Raw genomic sequence first — 22,336 nt, 5'->3', positions numbered from 1 at the left:
TGCTTATTGTTTTTCTTACTATGTGCAATACAGTCAAAACTGAAAATGAAAAGTCAACAGTGGTAGCCCCCATATTTCCTTCCTTACCTGTAAAAGGACACTGTTCTGTTGCTGAGTTGTGGAGCATTGACCATTAGCCATGATGTTATGGATGTTGTCATTGGGTCTTGTATCATGTTGGGAGAAAAATGTTACACCGTTGCTGCAGAAATATATAGCGCGCAGCGGAGATTGACTTATATTGGTGTTCTCATTTCTCACTGGCTCTAGATCGCATTTCCGATTAAGAAGTCTGCTAAGCAGAACATCTGCGTGGCCTTTTTCCAATTCTCTTTTCTCCTCTTCTAAGTGTGAAATAGACATTAGAAATAAGTGCCTTTATGCGAAGTGACTGGTGTGAATGGTTCTCCGTAGTTAAAATATATTAGGCTCCATGCAAATGGTTGCACTTGCCTTTAAAGCGTAAAGATGCGTATTTCTGGTGTCCCGGAAATGTCCTAGAGCTCTATGCTAGACATGTGCACTCTGGAAATGTTTGTTTTGTTTCTGATGCATTTGTTCATTGAAGAATTGTTATATATGTTATGTTGAACAGATTTGTTTTTGGAGTTTGTTTAGTATATTCTGTATTTGTTTCATATATTTGTTTGGTCTGGGTGGGTTTGAAAAATTTTGCAGTTTTTCCGGAAGATTGCTATATGTTCAATATATTATCCAATCTGATAGATTCAAAACGGAAGTATTTGATATTTTCAGACGCCCACCAAGAGAAATGGCAAGAGCTGACTGGACAATATTAACTGGAATCACGTGCATCCGAAATGAAACGAAATGCAGATCTGTTATCTGAATTATTGAAGGAATTCAAAAATTTAATTAATTTCCCCATGGATCCAAACTACTATTGCATCATGTGACATTATCTGACCTTTTTTGGATTTGTTGACATTCGTTAGAATGTCCATTCAGATATTGTATACAACCAAATCTCTGAAAATGCAATTTTTGTCCAAAAAATTAATGGAAACAAATTGTAAATGCATATCTACTCTGTACAGCACCCGTCCATAGGGATGAATGGATGAAGGAGGTTGTACACTGATGTCTTGGTTTGCATAAGGTAGCACATGTGCACAGACCGCACCCTAGGTGTGTTTAGTGCCTTACTACTGTGTGCATGTGCTACTTCATGCAAATAGCTGCATATAACCACCTGCAGCAATTCATGTCTATGGGTGGCTGTCTACAGCTCTAGCACGGGGTTTGGAGTTACGGCACTACGTTAATTTAACTGACAGTTACAGGGTCATGTAACACTGCACACAAATTAAATTTTTTATCATTTTTTTTGCACGCTTTCTTTTGGTGGTATTTGATTACCACTGGGTTTTTTTATTTTTTGTGCTATAAACTAAAGACTTGCAAATTTAAAAAAATATATATATTTTTGCTTTTTGCTGTATTCAATAACAATATATAAAAATAAAATATCTTCATAAATTTAGGCTAAAATGTATTTAAAAAAAAAAAAATCACGATAAGTGTATATTGGTTTGCTTAGGAAAAAAAGTGTGTGTGTGTGTGTGTGTGTGTGTGTGTGTGTGTGTATGTACAGTCATGGCCGAAATTGTTGGCACCCTTGATATTTTTCCTGAAAATCAAGTATTTCACACAAAAAAGGTATTGCATTAACACATGTTTTGCTATACACATGTTTATTCCCTTTGTATGTATTGGAACAAATATAAAACAGAGGCAGAAAAGCAAATATGACATAATGTCACACAAAACCCCAAAAATGGGCTGGACAAAAGTATTGGCACCCTTAACTTAATATTTGGTTGCACACCCTTTGGAAAACATAACTGAAATCAGTCGCTTCCTATAACCATCAATAAGCTTCTGACACCTCTCACCCGGAATTTTGGACCACTCTTCCTTTGCAAACAGCTCCAGGTCTCTCTTATTGGAAGGACACCTTTTCCCAACAGCAATTTTAAGATCTCTCCACAGGTGTTCAATGGGATTTAGATCTGGGCTCATTGCTGGCCACTTCAGAACTCTCCAGCGCTTCTTTGCCATCCATTTCTGAGTGCTTTTTGACGTATGTTTGGGGTCATTGTCCTGCTGGAAGACCCAGGATCTTGGACGCAAACCCAGCTTTCTGACACTGGGCCCTACAGTGCGACCCAAAATCCTTTGGTAATCCTCAGATTTCATGATGCCTTGCACACAGTCAAGGCACCCAGTGCCAGAGGCAGCAAAACAACCCCAAAACATCATTGAACCTCCACCATATTTTACCGTAGGTACTGTGTTTTGTTCTTTGTAGGCCTCATTCCATTTTCGGTAAACAGTAGAATGATGTGCTTTACCGAAAAGCTCTATCTTGGTCTCATCTGTCCACAAGACGTTTTCCCAGAAGGCTTTTGGCTTACTCAAGTACATTTTGGCAAACTGTAGTCTTGCTTTTTTATGTCTCTGTGTCAGCAGTGGGGTCCTCCTGGGTCTCCTGCCATAGCGTTTCATTTCATTTAAATGTCGACGGATAGTTCGCGCTGACACTGATGCTCCCTGAGCCTGCAGGACAGCTTGAATGTCTTTGGAACATGTTTGGGGCTGCTTATCCACCATCCGGACTATTCTGCGTTGCAATCTTTCATCAATTTTCCTCATCCGTCCACGACCAGGGAGATTAGCTACAGTGCCATGGGTTGCAAACTTCTTGATAATGTTGCGCACTGTGGACAAAGGCAAATCTAGTTCTCTGGAGATGGACTTGTAACCTTGAGATTGTTGATATTTTGCCACAATTTTGGTTCTCAGGTCCTCAGACAGTTCTCGTCTCCTCTTTCTGTTGTCCATGCTTAGTGTGGCACAGACAGACACACAATGCAAAGGTTAAGTGAACGTCTCTCCTTTTTATCTGCTTTCAGGTGTGATTTCTATATTGCCCACACCTGTTACTTGCCCCAGGTGAGTTTACAGGAGCATCACATGCTTGTAACATTCTTATTTATCCGCAGTTGTGAAAGGGTGCCAATACTTTTGTCCAGCCCATTTTTGGAGGTTTGTGTGACATTATGTCGAATTTGCTTTCTTTCCTCCCTTTTTTTGTTTTGTCCCAATACACACAAAGGGAATAAACATGTGTATAGCAAAACATGTGTTAATGCAATACGTTTCGTGAGAAATACATGATTTCCTGGAGAAATATCAAGGGTGCCAACAATTTCGGCCATGACTGTATGTATGTATGTATATGTGTATATATATATATATATATATATACACACACACACAATTGTGTTCAAAATAATAGCAGTGTGTTGAAAAAAGTGAATAAAGCTCAAAATCCTTCTAATAGCTTTTATTTCCATACACACAAATGCATTGGGAACACTGCACATTCTATTCCAAATCAAAACATGAAGAAAAATATATCAAATTTGTGTTCCTCTAAGAAAATTGAAGAAAAGTGAATATTAGACTGTTCAAAAAAATAGCATTGTTTGTATTCTTCTTTACAAACTCAAACATTCACTATAAAAACTGAAAAATGTTTGAAGATTTTGCTTTCCATTGAATCACTTAATTAATATTTAGTTGTATAAGCACTGTTTCTGAGAACTGCTGTACATCTGTGTTGCATGGAGTCAACCCACTTCTGGCACCTGTGAACAGGTATTCCAGCCCAGGTTGATTGGACTACATTCCACAGTTCTTCTCTATTTCTTGGTTTTGCCTCAGAAACTGCATTTTTGATGTCACCCCACAAGTTTTCTATTGGATTAAGATCCGGGGATTGGGCTGGCCACTCCATAACGTCAATCTTGTTGGTCTGGAACCAAGATGTTGCACGTTTACTGGTGTGTTTGGGTTTGTTGTCTTGTTGCTACACCCATTTCAAGGGCATTTCCTCTTCAGCATAAGGCAGTATGACCTCTTCAGTATTCTGATGTATTCAAACTGATCCGTGATCCCTGGTATGTGATAAATAGGCCCAACACTGTAGTATGAGAAACATCCCCATATCATGATGCTTGCACAACCATGCTTCACTGTCTTCACAGTGTACTGTGGCTTGAATTCAGTGTTTGGGGGTCGTCTAACAAACTGTCTCCGGCCACTAGACCCAAAAAGAACAATCTTACTTTCATCAGTCTACAAAATGTTGCGTCATTTCTCTTTAGGCCAGTCAATGTGCTCTTTGGCAAATTGTAACCTCTTCAGCACATGACTTTTTTTCAACAGTGGGACTTTGCAGGGGCTTCTTGCAGATAGCTTGGCTTCACATAGGCGTCTTCTAATTGTAACAGTACTCACAGGTAACTTTACACCTTCTTTGATCTTCCTGGAGCTGATTGTTGGCTGAGCCCTTGCCATTTTGGCTATTCTTCTATCCATTCGAATGGTAGTTTTTCTTTCTTCCACGTCTTTCAGGTTTTGGTTGCCATTTTAAAGCATTTGTGATCATTTTAGCTGAGCAGCCTATCATTTTCTGCACTTTTTATGTTTTCCCCTCTCCAATCAACTTTTTAATCAAGGTACGCTGTTCTTCTGAACAATGTCTGGAACGACCCATTTTCCTCAGAATTTCAGAGAGAAATGCACTGTAACCAGCATGTACAACATTTTCTGCCTTCCTTCCTTAAATAAGGGCAATAATTGCCACCTGTTTTTCAAACAATGAATGACCTCACTAATAGAACTCCACACTGCTATTATTTTGAACATGCCCCTTTTTCAATTAGTGATTCAATTACACAGAATCAGCAGCATGCATGTCATAACTGTTGGGTCTGTTGGATTTCTATTACTCTTCTACACCTGCTAGTAAATTATTTGCCATGTAGAAATATCATTTCTACCAAAAACAGTGATTGATCAGGTTAGTGATGTCTGACTGCTATTATTTTGAACGCAACTGTATGTGTGTATGTATGTACAGTTGCAAGAAAAAGTATGTGAACCCCATGGGATTACGTGGAGTTTTGCATGAATTGGGTATAAAATGTGCTCTGAACGTCATCTAAGTCACAACAATAGAAGAACACAGTCTGCTGAACATAATACTACACAAACATTAGATGTTGCGATGGTTTAATTGCACATAACATGTAAACATTCACAGTGCAGGGAGGAAAAAGTATGTGAGGCCCTAGCTTAATGACTTCTCCCAGAGCTAATTGGAGTCAGGAGTGAGCCAACCTTGACTCCAATCAGTGTGATGATATTGGATGTGTTGTTGACAGCTGTCCTGCCCTTAAACTGGTTTCAAGAAGCACTGTCTGATGTGAACCATGCCTCGCAGAAAAGAGCTCTCAGAAGACCTATGATCAAGAACTGTTGACTTGCATGAAGCTGGAAAGGGTTACAAAAGTATCTCCAAAAGCCTTGATGTTCATGTGTCCATGGTAAGACAGACTGTCTACAAATGGAGAAAGTTTAGCACTGTTGCTACTCTCCCTAGGCGTGGTCGTCCTGTAAAAATGACTGCAAGAGCACAGCGCAGAATGCTGCATGAGGTAAAGAAGAATCCCAGAGTGTCAGCTAAAGACCTACAGAAATCTCTGGCACATGCTAACATTTTTGTTGACACATCTACAATAAGGAAAACATTAAACAAGAATGGAGTACATGGGAGGACACCACGGAGGAAGCCATTGCTGTCCAAAAAGAATATTGCAGCACGTTTGAAGTTTGCAAAAGAGCACCTGGATGTTCCACAGCACTACTGGCAAAATATACTGTGGACAGATGAAACCAAGATTGAGTTGTTTGGGAAGAACACACAACACTATGTATGGAGAAAAAAAGGCACAGCACACCAACATCAAAACCTCATCCCCACTGTAAAACATGGCGGAGGGAGCATCATGGTTTGGGGCTGCTTTGCTGCCTCAGGGCCTGGACGGATTGTCATTGATGGGAAAGTGAATTCCAGAGTTTATCAAGACATTTTGCAGGAAAACGTACGACCATCTGTCCGCCAACTGAAGCTCCGCAGAGGATGGGTGATGCAACAGGGCAATGACCAAAAGCATACAAGTAATTCAACAAAACAATGGCTGCAACAGCACAGAATACGCCTTCTGGAGTGGCCCAGTCACAGTCCTGACCTCATCCCGATTGAAATGCTGTGGCATGATCTTAAGAGAGCGATTCACACCGGACATCCCAAGAATATTGCTACACTGAAACAGTTTTGTGAAGAGGAGTGGTCCAAAATTACTCCAGATCGTTGTGCAGGTCTGATCGGCAACTACAGGAAACGTTTGGTTGAAGTTATTGCTGCCAAAGGAGGGTCAACCAGTTATTAAGTCCAAAGGGTCACATACTTTTTCCTCCCTGCACTGTGACTGTTTACATGTTATGTGCAATTAAACCATGGCAACATCTAATGTTTGTGTAGTATTATGTTCAGCAGACTGTGTTCTATTGTTGTGACTTAGATGACGTTCAGAGCACATTTTATGCCCAATTCATGCAAAACTCCACGTAATCCCAAGGGGTCACATACTTTTTCTTGCAACTGTGTGTGTGTGTGTGTGTGTGTGTGTGTATATATATATGTGTGTGTGTGTGTGTGTGTGTGTGTGTGTGTGTGTGTGTGTGTGTGTTTGTGTGTGTGTAAATTTTTTTTTTTTTAAATACTACTAAAGGCAGCAGGACTGTGATAGTATGGTAGGCACTCTGACACTGACAACATCAGTGACCGTGATCCGTGCTAAAATAAATGCACGACACTGGGTAGGAAAGGGATAACATTGGGGGGGGGGCGGCACCTGGCTGCTTTTCTTGTCTACTGATTTTTCTCATCTGAAGGGATGCCAGGGATACTAGAGCAGTGATAGCTCTGACGATCTTGCAAAGAGCAGACAGCAAAATAAAATTTCCTCTGCTCACCTCTCTGCCAGGCTCTGATTGAGGACGCATCTACTGTAGAGCTCAGCAGAGGAAGCCAGTGGTGGAAGTCTTCCTTTGCTACCGCTTTTTGTTTACTTGGCTGAGCTGTCAGTGCAGTGGCATCCCCAGGTTTCCTTAAGGCATGTAGACCACATGAGCAGAGATAACACTGTCACTTCTCCTGTCAGCTGCGGCGTCCAGGGCCCTTTGGTTGAAAAGATGCCCCCCTACAGCCCGGGGAGTATGAGTTGTCACCTGTGTAGCCACTATTTTACTAAGGTATGTGTCAGTTTTTTGGAGACAAAAAATGACAAATCCCCGCTGTCATTCGATCTGTGTTTACAACACAGATCTCTCTCCTGTCATTCACTCTGATCATCGGCAGGTCCCAGCCATGTATCATTGGCAGGAACCTGGTGATTGGCATTTAAGGGAGCCAGTGAGACCACAGCCTGGTGGGTGCACAAACGCCCCTATCCGGGAATGTGCTTGGTGCCAACAGTGAATGGGCTGACAAAAGCTCAGGCATTAAGACGCAATTTCTAGTCGCCATGAATGCTGGGATTTGTCGAGCCCTGCTCTAGGACATTCAGGACACCAGAAAAATGCACTGTCTATATGCTGCGTGGACAAATGCGCCCATGTGCATGTTGCCTTACTGTGTAATATGTTCTTACTATGAAATTATGCCAAAAAAAAAATTAGCTAAGCTTTTCAATAAACCGACCTAATGTGTTGTCAGGCTTATATTTCTAACCTTATGGTTAAAGCATGTAAAGGTATGGGTATTATCCACTGTAATGGTTCCCATACACTAGACGAAAAATAATCTGTAATTTGGACAGTTTGTTTTTCATCCAGTGGGACACAAATAGAAAATAATTTTTGCCATTTTTTTTTTGAGCCAAAAAGTCAAAGGACCAGACTGAAAAACCTCTGCCAAATTAAATTGAAAGGTTAATGGTTTTTCTTGCCCTTTTAAAATTCGAACTGTTCGTATGTGACAAAATGAACAAAAAACTGATTCATTTATGTCCATTGAACGATTTATCATTTGAAATCCAGTCATTACATAATGGCACCATCGTATAAAAATGTGCAGCGCTAATAAATCAAAATAGAATCAAGGTATGATAAATGTCCTTAATATTGAAATAAACCGTAAATACGTCAGTCTATATGATGAAAATATAGTAAAATAAAGCTTCAATCCAGTGGCGGTGCTCCCAGTGGTAAAGTAAAAATTGCACACTCACCAGAAGTGTAATAAAATTATGCAGTGTGTATATCAACAGAGGTCCCCTTCACAGATGTGGGTCCGGACTGGAACATAACGTGATTCTCCCTCCAGGTAATAAGGATGTGAGCCCTCAGAGGATGTGAAAGGATCCAGCTGGTCAGAGGTCCTTTTAAGGGATAAGTGGGTACAGATGCCTACTTCTGGTTAGTGCGCAATTTTTACTTTACCACTGGGAGCACCACCACTGGATTGAAGCTTTATTTTACTATATTTTCATCATATAGACTGTCACGTATTTACAGTTTATTTCAATATTAAGGACATTTATCATACCTTGATTCTATTTTGATTTGTTTATTAGCGCTGCACATTTTTATACGTTTTTATGACTAGGTTTTTTTTTTTTGGTTTCCTTGTGTGCTCAGCTGCTTACTAGAAGAGTGCTCACTTTTATTATTATTTATTATTTGCTTTATGATGGCGCTATCGCTTGCACTTACAGCTGAGTGTGCGTTATTCGAAAATGAGTTTGAACAATTTTTTGGCTAGTGTATGGTTAGCATAAGTGATACAAGCATGCTAAAAATAGTTTGTATAGTCATTCAAGATAAATAAGCTGTGGGGTACATGTACATGCTGGAAGCTAACATCTGCACAATTCTGTTTATGAACTAATGGCTATTTTTCTGCTAACCAATACTTTCTACTTATTTGATCTGGCTATTTCTCAAAGACCATCCTACATTAAAACAGCCACCAACCAGAATTAGAATTTAAAATTCATTTTTCTGATGCTGGTATGAATTTTGGTGGTAATAAATTTATATTAGAACAATACTAGTACGCTCCGCTGGGAGGTTTCCCTTGGTACCTACCTGGTGAAGATGCATCCTTTTTTAACGTATGGGGTGGAGAGGGGATTGTCCGATGTCAGACCTTGGCCCCGTCTGGGTGTCCGCTGTCCCTGTATGGCCTGCGCAGGTCTTTCGGGTCATTCCCTATGGATTTTTGGCATTATCGGATGTATGATTTCTTTCAGAGGTTGCTTTCTTCTGTGACACATTTACTTCCTTTGAGACTTTGTATGGAACTGGGAGATCCAGGACACTTGCTATCCCAGATGTACCGTGGTTTACTGTACACTTTTTCTCAGATGACACCCTATTATATACGAGAATGGGAGGCTAAATTGGTTTTTGACCTAGAACCCCCGCAATTGCAGAAAATTACTTGGATGACCCATGTCTCATCCATCAGTTTGAAAACGCAAGAGTGGTGCTATAAATTTTTGTCTAGGTGGTACAGGACACCTTCCTGGCTAGCTAAGATTTTCCCTGGAACTGATGACAGATGTTGGCGGGGGTGCCCTCAAGAGGGCACTTTCTTGTATCTTTGTTGGTTTTACCCAAGATTCAAAAGTTTTGGAGGGCTATCTCCCTCTGGATTCAGAGAATGACCCTTCAACCTATTGATTTCACCCCTCTGCACTACTTGTTTCATGGCACCCCTCCCTCTATTAAAATTTACAAACGTAGTGTTACCCCGCACCGTTTGAATGCCGCTAAGAGCTTAATACCATGCCTCTGGAAGCAGAGCCAGTGCCCTGCTGTTGCAGAGTGGAAGCGAGAGGTTGATAGGATCTATGAAGCCGAACGCTGGATCTATACTTTTATAAACGAGCTTGAGAAATTTAATGACATATGGTCTGGGTGGTTATACTCCTCTATGGAACTAGAAGATCCGGTTTACTCTCCTCCAGGTATGGGTTCCCTATGATTTTAGATTCCCCCCCTTGGGTCTCTCGCTTTTGCCCCTAGATCTTCCCCCCAGCTGGTTCTACTCTGTAAGTCTGGGCCCAGTGATTCTGCTGCTGGAATAACGTGCGATAAGTTTCTTTGAGGTTCTATCTCCTGAATTGCCCCAGAGCATCGAGCCCTCAGACCTATGTTATCCATTTTTCAACTGGCCCTACGAGACCTCTGCTACTTTTTTCTTTTCTTTTTTTTTTTTTTTCCTTTTTCTCTTTTCTTTTGTCTTTTTTTTTTTTTTTCTTTTTTTTTTTTTTTCTTTGTCTTGTATTTCCATGTCTTTGCCATCTTGCATATAAGTGCTGGGTTTTAATGCAAGTGCCCTACGTGCTATTTATTGTTCGTTCTACTGCCTTAAGTTTTAAACGTGGAATGTTATGGGAGGCACGTCAGATATATCGCCCTGAGATTGTCTGGCCTTGTGCAGAGACGTAGCTCCTGCATGGCAGCTGGGTCCATTGGTGATGAGTCTTGTGCTGGTTCTCGCTGCCCTGATGGTGGGTGGGGGTATGTGGCTTGACATTTGTATTGCACCATATGCTTGATCTACATTTGTATTACATTACTGTACGCAAGGCCTGTTGTGGGTCCTGCTTGCTTAAAACGATCCGCCTTTCAGTTTTTCCAGTGGACTTGACCAGATGGGCTATGTATCCCTATGGACCGTCGGGTGTAAATGGACTAGTGTCATATTGGATTGGAGATAGGCAGGTGTAAACAAATGTCAGGTGATCTGTTCCCCTCCATCTAGGCACATTGGATTGGAGGGCAGTCAGTGTTAATACACAGCATGGTCATTTACACTTGCAAGTCCATAGAGCAGAGCAGGCCATGTCCATGCCTGCTCTGGATAAACCCAAACACGGACTGGTCATCTGCCCCCACAGCTCTAATCAGCAAGGGATCAGAGGACAGATCCCCTGCTGATCATAGAGAGTCCACCCCATGTGAAAGGGGCCTTGTAGGAATGTCTGTTAGAGCAATTCAGTGATTTTGCTAATCTGTTACCTTTATGCAGGGTTTAGGTTTGCTACAGAATGGCCAGGTGAAGTAGCTGTGCAGGCTGGCAAGTGCAGAAGCTATTGATCGTGGCATAGCAGAGATTTGTGGACAAATCCTGATCAAGCTCCACAAAAATAATCAGAGATTTGCAGTTGCTTGGTCTCTGCTACAAAGTTTTACATGCAACAGGCAGGGCACCATTCTGACAAGGAGGGGCGCTGAATGGTATGGCTGTCACTTTTGTGAAATCCGTGTCTGTTTAGTTTTGCCCTCCTGGAGCATGTAAATGTTGTAAACGGATGTGCATCAATTTTATCCAATACATCAGATTTATTACATTTATGTCCTAAAAAATGTAAAAGGACACCAGACCTATTAATTTTTTTTTTTTTCCCTCAACCTAGACAGACTTGGAAATAATCGGATGGAAACACACGTGTCCCTTTTACATCAGCTGTTCTCAACCTGTGGGTCGTGACCCCTTTGGGGGTCGAATGACCCTTTCACAAGGGTCGTCTAAGACCATTGGAAACGCATATTTCCGATGGTCTTAGGAACCGAGACACCGCTCCTCTATCAGTCTCCAGGCGGGTCTGCCCACATGCAGATACACCCACATACGAGTACCCGCCGTGATGACATCACGCCAACCCCATCACATACACACCGTACAAATACAGGTGTATGTGACAGGGTTGGCGCCATAATGTACTTATGTGGACCAGTCACACATGTGTAAAGAGCAGCTACTATGTAGAAAGAAGCTGCTGTGTTGAAAGCAGCAGTATTGGAGGTAAAACGACACTTCATGAAATGCTTCAAAACAAAATTTCATTTATTTGTAATTATAAATAAATATTTCACAATATATAATTACATATTGTTTTTGTGGTTAATCACTATGCTTTAATAAAGGTCAGTTTGTAACAATGAAAATACATCCTGCATATCAGATATTTATTACGATTCATAATAGTAGCAAAATTACAGTTATGAAGTAGCAATGAAAATAATTTTGTTTGGGGGTCACCACAACATGAGGAACTGTATTAAATGGTCGCAGCATTAGGAAGGTTGAGAACCACTGCTTTACATCCATCTGCCCATAGAGTAACATGCTTCTCTTTAGATCTAGCTGAAGAACTGGTAGGCAGATCTGAATGGACCTCCTGTGTGAAAAAGTTCTTACAGGGAACCCAAAATCACAAAGGCAATAAATTGTCAGTCTGCACAAAACCCATTAGTTGTGATTGTATTTGAGTATTAGCTGAAGGTTCTCTTAAGTAACCTCTAAAATGATTTTCATTTTTTCTATTCTAGAGTGTGCAGTCGGTGAATGTGCATGAACCAGTCCAGCTTAGAAGAGTGGTTATATGTCACAGCATGGATAAAGCTCTAAAGGAAGGTAAGCCCAACTTAATTTTCTTCTTCCTTCTCTGGCCCTTTCCCTTCTTCTATCCTGGAGAATTTAATCAGTTGTGATTGCTTCTCTACTGCAGCCCGCAGGCACTTTATAGTGAGTTGGAAATAGCTCAGTCTACGCAACAGACATTTGTCACTGCAGCAGCAAGCAGACTAGAAAATAATTTGAGGTGACATGAAGCGCTTTGTAATTCTTCAGCAAAAAAAGAGAAAATAAATACAGACAGATTTGTCGCTGCCAAGATTTGCAAAACGCTAGACTTGTGTAAGTTAAGTGTAAGTTAATTATGGACAGTTTGGCACCTCCAAGTATCACTGCAGCCCAGTGCTGATATAGGATTTGACCATTTCATCCACATCCTAGTTCCTGCTTATAAGGGCTAGTCTGAAAAAGCATGCAAACAGTGAGCTATAAATTAAACCTTTAATGATTTGGGATCTTTTTTTTTTATTAATTTGCATGTAAAAATATTTTTTGTCATATTGTAAGGCACTGTGGGTTAGCGAAAAAAAGAGTACTACAAACAAAGTTCCCTGTACTCGCTGAATAGGGAGATCGAGGAGTCACTGCTATGATAACATAGGAGTTTTCCAAACATGTAGTGACCACAGTGACCACGCTTAAAGTGGGGTTCCACCCAAAAGGGGAAGTTCCGCTTTAAAGACTGGTCCCCCGCTTCCCATTAAGGATTGGCAATGATCGCCGTGATCGGAAGCGGAAGTTGTCCTCCTACCCTCCATCCCCGTAGTCCTCTGGGATACGTGACAGGTCCCAGAAGACTATGGGGCCATTCAGGAAGCGCAGCGCTGCTTGAATATGCACAATGTGCATCTAGCTGTGAAGCTGCAAGCTGTCACAGCCGGGTGCCCACCCTGGAACACCAGACAGCTGGTGAAACGGGCTGCAGGGAGGACACCGCAGGATCACAGTGAGTGGCTGTTTTTTAAAAGTCAACAGCTACAGTTTTTGTAGCTACTGACTTTTATTTTTTTTTACAGTGTGAGTGGAACTCAGCTTGAAGCATGCTCCCTGACATCACCAAAGGTCCGAATAGTTCAGTGCATGTAAAGCTATGGAAAGTGATCAGACTGGTAATACATACTACAGGAAAGCCTCAGAGACTACGGACATTCTACAGGTGTGGCTAGACACTAAGGACATGCTGTTGGTCAATGTCATACTATGAACATACTACAGGTGTGGTTACACACTAGTGACATGCTGTAGGTGACTGTCAGACTATGGACATGCTACATGTGTGGTTAGATGCTAGGAATTTGCTGCAGTAGACTGTCATAAACTTGGGACATGTTACAAGAGACTGGTAGTGATCACTGTCATTTTAGTCTACTTACCATGTTTTAAAAATTGCAGAGCGGGATCCGATATAAAAGGTCAGAGACAAAAAATCATATAAGAGAAAAAGAATGAAAAACATAATAGTAAAAAATGTATTTTTAATAAAAGAAATCCTAGCTGAAACCAGTTTTACAAATTCATTCACTGTCCTTTATGTTCTATAAACATTTTGTAATGGAAAACCTTGTCTACTGTCATGATTTACCAAAGGGCAATTTACAGCCCTCAAGTCGCAGCTTGGGCACCAGGGGTCTAAGGAAAGAGCTTTCAACACAGCTGAAAGCTAAAATAGCTGGCAATGTGAAAAAGACTGTATAGCTCCATCTGCTGGCCCGATAGTATACTGCATAATATGCAAAATGTCATATCTTCCTGGCTAAAGAATAGATATTACATTTTGCATATTATTATTCAGTATATACCTGGGTAAAGAATCCACCCTCCCTTCTATTTATTTATAATGTGTGTGAGTAGGACATATTTGTAAAGATTTTGCTGCAGATAAGAAGTGTAACGATTTCCAAATGTTCAGTTTCTTTAATGACATAATTATATATGAGGGCAAAGTATGCATTTGGGTTGTCCGTATTGGTGACAGTGTTATGCACTAACACAAAGCCACAAAGAGGAATTCCTGGTTTGTTACTTTGGAGTAGTTGGATCCATATTCTAAAAAGCCAAATAAGATTATGAAAAGACTGCAGAAATGTTGTTGACTTTCATGCATAAAAAAGTAGATGTTGATCATAGTAAGATAAATGTGAAAAGAAAGGGCAAACCAAAAAATACTTTGTGATAAAGTTAAATAAAGCAGAGGGTGAGCCATGTCCCAGTTCTGCCAGCTAACACTGGCCGTGCCTTGTCTGCCTTTTGAACAAATTTCAGTGGTAAAATACAGCGACCTACCACAGAGACGATGCAGAAAACAAAAGGTCACAGCAAAGGGAAATTGGCTATTTTCAATTCTTGGCATTGCTAGACAGTCTGTTCCTCAATGGGCTCTGAAAATGGTCCAGGTCTTCGATGGACTGAAAAGAGCCTTATAGTTCTGGGGTTTGACTGTATTGCTCTGTGACCATTCTTAATGTGCTGCATACCTGCAGAATATAGGAGGAACAATACTTCTTACTGAACAATACATTCCAGACCATTATTTCGGGCACATTGACCATCAAGAGCCGATTGTAACCTGAGAGATCAGTTGTAATCAATTCTTTTGTTCCAGCTGTCCACGGCCGTTTTGTCTCCTGTCAGTAATGTTCACTCTTGTGTTTTTGAAAGGGTCTGTAAATGGATGTTTAATTCCACTCGGCAGAGAGATGGGTAGACCTATGACATGCAGCTAATCAGGATTATAATCTCCATCGCAAAACCAGCTTTGTTATACAGTGGTAGGATTGCACTTGTAAAGTAGGTAAAAGACCAAGAATGGACATTAAAAGGTTAATTTAATAATAGCAGTGTGCAAAGTGCTTTAAAGTATATGTAAAGCCTCACCTTTTAAATAACCCATACAGTTTAAAATAAAAACGAAAGGTAAAATATTTGTGTATAGATATAAAAAAAAAATTACAATTACAAATTTTTTTTATTTTATTTTTGTGATCACATACCCTCTGTTATCAGCTGCATAAGAGCTAGGGGATGAGAAACAGCAGCACAAGTTTTGATCATCGAAGGAGAGCAGGCTGAGTTCCCATATAGCTAGAGAACTGACCTCGATCCATGTATGGGCAGGCTGGTTGTACTGAAGTCGATCCATCAAGTGACTTTAATACAAACAGCCTGTCGTGTTATTTGCATGTGATTACTGTCAGTGGGTATGGCCGCTAGTAGTTATTGTGTTCTGCTGGCAGGGAAGGCTCCCTGATGGCAGTATACAATAGCGCTGTGGGAGGGATTCCCCCATCAACACAGTGTTGATGGGGGAATTGAGTGATTTGCTTTCCTGCAATCTGTGATTGCAGTAAAGAAAATCAAATCACCTATGGCTTTCCTTAGATGAGAATCAAATCACATTTTATGGCAAATTACTGCAGAAGTTATTATTATACAGTATTTATATAGCGCCAAAAGGTTTGCTCAGTGCTGTACATTATAGTGGGGGACAGTACATGAGACAGTACAGTAACAAAACAATACACGATGGGTTCGAGGGCCCTGCTCTTTTGAGCTTACAATCTAGGAGGGAGGAGATAGTGGCACAGGAGGAAGTGGCTGTGGGGGATGGAGTGGCAGGAGGAGTGGAGGAGATTGGCAGTTAAGTGAGGGTGGGGTAAGCTTCCCTGAAGAGATGGGTTTTCAGGGTGCGCCTAAAAGTGAGGAGGGTAGGTAACAGTCTGATGGATTGGGGTAGTGAGTTCCAGAGGATGAGGGAAGTCCTGGAGAAGTCTTGCAGTCGGGCGTGGGAGTTGGAGACCAGGGAGCTAGAAAGTATGAGGTCTTGTGAGGAGCGAAGATTACGGGTTGGGTGGTATTTGGGTATCAGGTCGATGAGGTAGTTTGGGGCAGCTTTATGAATGGCTTTGTATGTCAGTGTTAGTAGTTTGAATTTGATGTGTTGGGCAATCAGGAGCCAGTGGAGGGAATGACAGAGGGGGGGTGGCAGAAGAGGAGCTGTTGGTAAGGTGGATGAGTCTGGCCGCTGAGTTCAGGATCGACTGAAGAGAGGATAGTCTGTGATGAGGTAGGCTGGTGAGGAGGGAGCTGCAGTAGTCCAGGCATGAGATAATGAGGGAGTGAACGAGTTGTTTAGTAGTGTCTGGGGTTAGGAACGTACGTATTTTGGAGATGTTACGGAGGTGGAGCCTGCATGAGCTTGCTAGCGATTGGACATGGAGTTGGAAGGACAGGTTTGAATCTAGAGTGACACCTAGGACTTTGGCTTGCGGGGTGGGACTGATGGTGGCGTTGTTGGTCATGATGGAGAGGTGGGGGGCGCGGGCTGGGGGGAAAATTAGGAGCTCGATTTTTGAAAGGTTCAATTTGAGGAAGTGGAGCGACATCTAGTCTGTCGTTCAGCAGGTGGGTGATACGGGCAGAGACCGAGGGGGTGAGTTGAGGGGTGGAGAGATAAATTTTCGTGTCATCGGCGTAGAGGTGATAGTTGAAGCCATGGGAGTGTATCAGTTTACCAAGGGAGGAGGTGTAGATGGAGAAGAGAAGGGGCCCAGGGACAGAGCCTTGGGGGACCCCAACAGAGAGGGAGAGAGAGGGGGAGGTGGTAGCGTTATAGGTAACACTGAAGGAGCATTGGGAGAGATAGGAGGAGAGCCAGGAGAGAGCGGAGTCTCTGATGCCGAGGCAGTGTAGTTTATCGAGGAGGAGGGGGTGGTCAACTGTGTCGAAGGCCGCGGAGAGGTCAAGGAGTAAGAGGAATGAGTAGTGGCCATTAGCTTTGGCGGTTAGTAGGTCATTAGTGATTTTTGAGTAGGGCGGTTTCGGTGGAGTGTAGGGGACGGAAGCCAGCCTGTAGTGGATCGAGGAGGCTGTTGTCAGTGAGGAGGGAGCTTAGGCGATTGTAGATTAAGTGCTCAAGGAGCTTGGAAGTGAATGGCAGCAGGGTGATGAATCTAAGGTTGTTCAGGTCAGTGGGGTCTAAGGAAGGTTTTTTGAGTATGGGGGTGATGTGTGTGTGTGCTTTAAGGGGGAAGGGAATGCGTCAGTAGAGAGGGAGCGATTGAAGATGTGGGTGAGGGAGCGTAGGATGGAGGGGGAGGGTGCCCGGAGTTGTGTGGGGACAGGGTCAAGGGGGCAAGTGGTGAGGCGACTTCTGAGAAGACCCTGCTGACCTCAGTGGTGGCAAGGCTGAAGGAGTGGAGTGTTGGGGGGTTATGGTATGCGGGATGTTGAGGGTGGTGGGGGGCAGGGCAGTTGCGAGGTCAGAGGAGGGGAGAGTTGGAGGGGTTGTAGTGGGAGGGAGGCTAGGTGGGGAGGTAGGTGGAGCATTGGCAATGTTCTTACGGGTTGCGTTGATCTTATTTTGGAAGTGAATGGCAATCTCGTGGGCGGTGAGTGAGGTACTGGGTGGGGGGGGGGGGGGGAGTAGGTAGTTGAAAGTGGAGAAGAGCCGACGAGGATTGGAGGAGAGGGTGTTGATGAGGGTTACGAAGTAGGTTTGTTTGGCAGCGTGGAGGGAGGAGGTGTAGGTGAGGAAGGCGGATTTGTAGAGGGAGAATGCTTGAGGGGATTTGGTTTTGCGCCAGAATCGTTCCAGCGCGCGACTGCATCGTTTAAGATGTTTAGTGTGGTCGTTCTGCCAGGTCTGGGTCTAATGCTATGTGTGGTTAAGGGTGCTAAGGAGTCTAGGGCAGCTGATAGCGTGTTATACGCAGCAGTGGCCAGGTCAGGGCATGACAGTGGAAGGATACTGTCGTACAGACAGTCAGCTGGAGAGTGGAGAGGGGCTGGGTTCAGGTTGCGGAGATTACGGCTGGTAAAGGTTTGACGTTTGGGGGGGGGAAGGTGTTGGAGGACGGGGAGATGGAGAAGGTAATGAGGTTGTGGTCAGAGAGAGGGAAACGAGTGTTAGTGAGGTTGTGGGGGGTGCAGAGATGGGAGAAAACAAGATCCAGGGTGTTCTCGTCGGTGTGGGTGGAGGACTGCATGTACTCTGTGAGTACAAACGAAGAGGTTAAGTGGAGGAGTTTGGATGTAGCCGGGTTGTTGACATTGAGAGGGATATTGAAGTCACCAAGGATGATGGTGGAGAGCTCAGAGGAGAGGAAGAAGGGCAGCCAGGCGGAAAGGTCGTCGAAGAAGCGGGATACGGGCCCAGGGGGCCAATAGATTACTGCAGTCCTCAGAGGGGTGGGGGAGAAGAGTCATATGCAGTGGGCCTCGAAGGAGGAGAAGGATAGAGAGGGGGGGTTTTGGAGGACCTGGAAGTTGCTCAGCGGTGACAAGAGCATGCCGACCCCACCACCTCTACGACCGCTCGGTCTGGGTGAATGGGACTAGACGAGACCTCCATAGGAGAGTGCCGCAGGGGAGGTGGGGTCAGTAGCTTGGATCAAGTTCACATACTTTTTTCTTGCCACTGTATGTGTGTGTGTGTGTGTGTGTGTGTGTATATATGTATGTATGTATGTGTATATGTATATATATATATATATATATATATATATATATATATATATAATCAATCATAAAGTACTCTGATAAAAGCACAGCCATGAAAAGGAGGGGAGAACAGGGGAAAAAAATGGCAAATAACTCCAAGTAGAAAAAAACAAAAGTACATTTTAGTAGAAAAAAATTACATATAATCTAGTCTCTGAAATGAAAGAAATTATTTTGTCTGTTCAATAAAGATGTTTCTAATATTGTCTGTGGTTCTCCTGAAGATCACGTTAATTATTTAGTGGTGTCCTATATAATCAAACAGCAGGATACAATAATAGTATTTTGCTCTATGCAAATTACTTGAGTCATAGGGTATCAAGTCATGCAAGTCATAGGGTATCAAGTCATGCATGGTTAACATCAGATTATAGAGATTGAAAGGCCACTGTTGTGACAGTCACAGAAGAAAGTGAGGAAAGTTAAAGAACACAAAAGTAAAATAAGGAAAGGGTGAATAAGCAGAACATCTGAATGGTTGTAGAATGTGTCATGTAACTGTGCTTATTATTGCATAACATTTTAAAGAAGGATTTAATGGACTGTATGATGAGAAAAAAGAAGGAAGTAATGGACTGTATAATGAGAAAAAACAGATGAGTGAAGACATGGCGTTTTTAACCAGGTGGCTTAAGATGAAATGGTAATATTGGTTGGATATTTGAATAATAAATATAGCAAATGTGTGCGGTAATAAATAATAAAGCTGACAAAAGATGGCTCGAATTTTAAGCAGTTTCTGTTGAATTGGGAATGTGAGCCATGGGTGGCCCTTGACAAAAAGTTGAGTTAATCACTCTTCTACTGGTGTATATTGTTATGCCAGGAAATGTCTGGACAATTAATTCAATCAGCTAAAGGTGCTTTGAAGTATAACAATTTTATAAAATAATTTAACTGACTTAATTCAGACTTAATTTCAAGCTAAGCAAAATTCTTTTTTAAAAACACAAATTTGATCAGTGTAAATATGGACTGCAAATTATGAAATAAATTACTGATTTACAATAAGTCACATACAAACACATAATATAATAGCCGATTGTGATGCACGTAGATATCAGGAAAATTTGCATAAACGCTACAAATATAGATACTGCTCAAAAAAAATTAAAGTAACACTTTTTAATCAGAGTATAACATCAAGTCAGTGAAACTCCTGGGATATTGACTTGGTCGGTTAGTAGGAGAAAGGGTTGTTAATCAGTTTCAGCTGCTTTGGTGTTAATGAAATTGACAACAAGTGCACTAGAGTAACTAGGGTAACAATGAGATGACCCCCAAAACAGGAATGGTTTTACAGGTGGAGGCCACTGACATCTTTCCCCCTACTCATCTTTTCTGACTGTTTTTCACTAGTTTGCATTTGGCTAGGGTCAGTGTCATCACTGGTAGCATGAGGCAATACCTGTACCCTACAGAGGTTGCACAGGCAGTTCATCTCCTTCAGGATGGCACATCACTACGCTCCATTGCCAGAAGGTTTGCTGTGTCTCCCAGCACAGTCTCAAGAGCATGGAGGAGATTCCAGGAGACAGGCAGTTACTCTAGGAGAGCTGGAAAGGGCTGTAGAGTGCCCTAAACCCATCAGCAGGACTGGTATCTTCTCCTTTGTGCAAGGAAGAACAGGATGAGCACTGCCAGAGCCCTACAAAATGACCTCCAGCAGGCCACTGGTGTGGATGTGTCTGACCAAACAATCAGAAACAGACGTCATGAGGGTGGCCTGTGAACCCTGTGCTCACTGCCTGGCACCATAGAGCTTGATTTGAATTTGCCATTGAACACCAGTAATGGCAGGTGCTTCTCACAGATGAGAGCAGGTTCACCCTGAGCACATGTGACAGATGTGAAAGGGTGTGGAGAAGCCGTGGAGAACATTATGCTGCCTGTAACATCGTTCAGCATGACCGTTTTGGTGGTGGGCCAGTGATGGTCTGGGGAGGCATATCTATGGAGGGACGCAAAGACCTCTACAGGCTAGACAATGACACCCTGACTGCCATTGGGTATCGGGATGAAATCCTTGGACCCATTGTCAGACCCTACGCTGGTGCAGTGGTTCCTGGGTTGCTCCTGGTGCACGACAATACCCAGATTCATGTGGTGAGAGTATGCAGGCAGTTCATGGAGGATGAAGGAATTGATAGCACTGAATGGCCCCCATGCTCGCCTGACCTAAATCCAATAGAACACCTCTGGGATATCATGTTTTGGTCCATCCAACGCCACCAGGTTGCACCTCAGACGCCCTGGTCCAGATCTGGGAGGAAATACTACAGGACACCATCCGTTGTCTCATTAGGAGCATGCCCCAACATTGTCAGGCATGCATACAAGCATGTTGGGGCCATACAAACTACTGAGTACCATTTTGAGTTGCTGCAATGAAAATTTCAGTAAAATGGACTAGCCTGCTGCATCATTTTTTCACTTTTTTTTGATCAGTGTATATGGAGGAATTCATTCAGTAATTAATTTCTCCCTATGGACAAAATTACCATTAATATCTAACTATCAGACAATAGTCTGTGTTTTACGGAATTTCAACTGTTATTTCCCTGCAGAAGAAATAAGCGTCAAAATACGCGAAATTGTATGCCAATATGGCCCGAGAACAAAAAAAATAAAAACATTAACACCAAAACTAGAATATATAAATGTGGGTGGTTATTTTATTATGAGGAGACAATTGGGTTCCCACAAAAATGACAATAAGCGTATTAATTTAGTCAAGCTGAACTCCCAGAATGTAGAGTATAGTTACTCTCCAATTCAGGATGACTGCTGATTGATGGATGGAGTTGAGGTCTCACAAAATGGTGTCTGGAGTAAGATGGATGGTCAGATGGAATGTTGTGTGTCCCCATGGAAGGTTGTGATCAGATGGGTTCGATCCCCTTTGTCTACCTGACTTTCCCTTTTATCTACTGGCACACAATACATTCTTAAAATTTGAATATACCTGCCTAGCAGGTAGCCCGGCAGGTGTTACCTTCTTTTTATTGGTGAATTTGTTTGATTCCACCCAATGTTTGTCTTTCTATTACCACTATTTTGCCACTAATGCAGGCCATAGACGGGGAGAAAAACGGACGATTTTTCTTTTAAAAAACGAAAAATCGGTCGTTCAAGCAGCCGACGTTACCACCAATGGTAAGAAAAATCGGCCGATTTTCATCCCGTCTACAGCCGGCAAAAAGTGTCCCTGCAGAGAGCTCTGCTATTTCTTTGACAGTTCTTTGACAGTTCCTTGACATTTACAGAGGTTGCAACAATGTATCTATTTGTATCCATTTAGGATACAGATGTTTTTATTCGGAAACAAATAGATGCATTGTTGCAACCTCTGTAAATGTCAAGGAACTGTCAAAGAAATAGCAGAGCTCTCTGCAGGGACACTTTTTGCCGGACTGGAATTCCTCTTATTTTTCATCCTTCTTCTTCTCCTTCTTCATCATCTTCTTCATCATC

At 42.3% G+C, this 22,336-nt stretch overlaps 1 protein-coding gene across 1 annotated transcript in view; it reads left to right on the top strand.

Moving 5' to 3' along the window:
• The window catches only part of SNX25 (sorting nexin 25), a 254,683-nt gene that overhangs the window by 51,557 nt on the left and 180,790 nt on the right, over positions 1-22,336 (top strand). The window contains exon 2 of the mRNA XM_089669604.1: positions 12,280-12,364. Within this exon, the coding sequence (XP_089525730.1) occupies positions 12,280-12,364 (85 nt within the window). The remainder of the gene's footprint in view (positions 1-12,279; positions 12,365-22,336) is intronic.

This window comes from Staurois parvus, unplaced genomic scaffold (genome assembly GCF_062004578.1).
Source record: "Staurois parvus isolate SC_StPar_1 unplaced genomic scaffold, SC_StPar_1.0 ptg000080l, whole genome shotgun sequence".
In the NCBI taxonomy this organism is placed as follows: domain Eukaryota; kingdom Metazoa; phylum Chordata; class Amphibia; order Anura; family Ranidae; genus Staurois; species Staurois parvus.
This window is presented reverse-complemented; position numbering and strand designations above follow the sequence as displayed.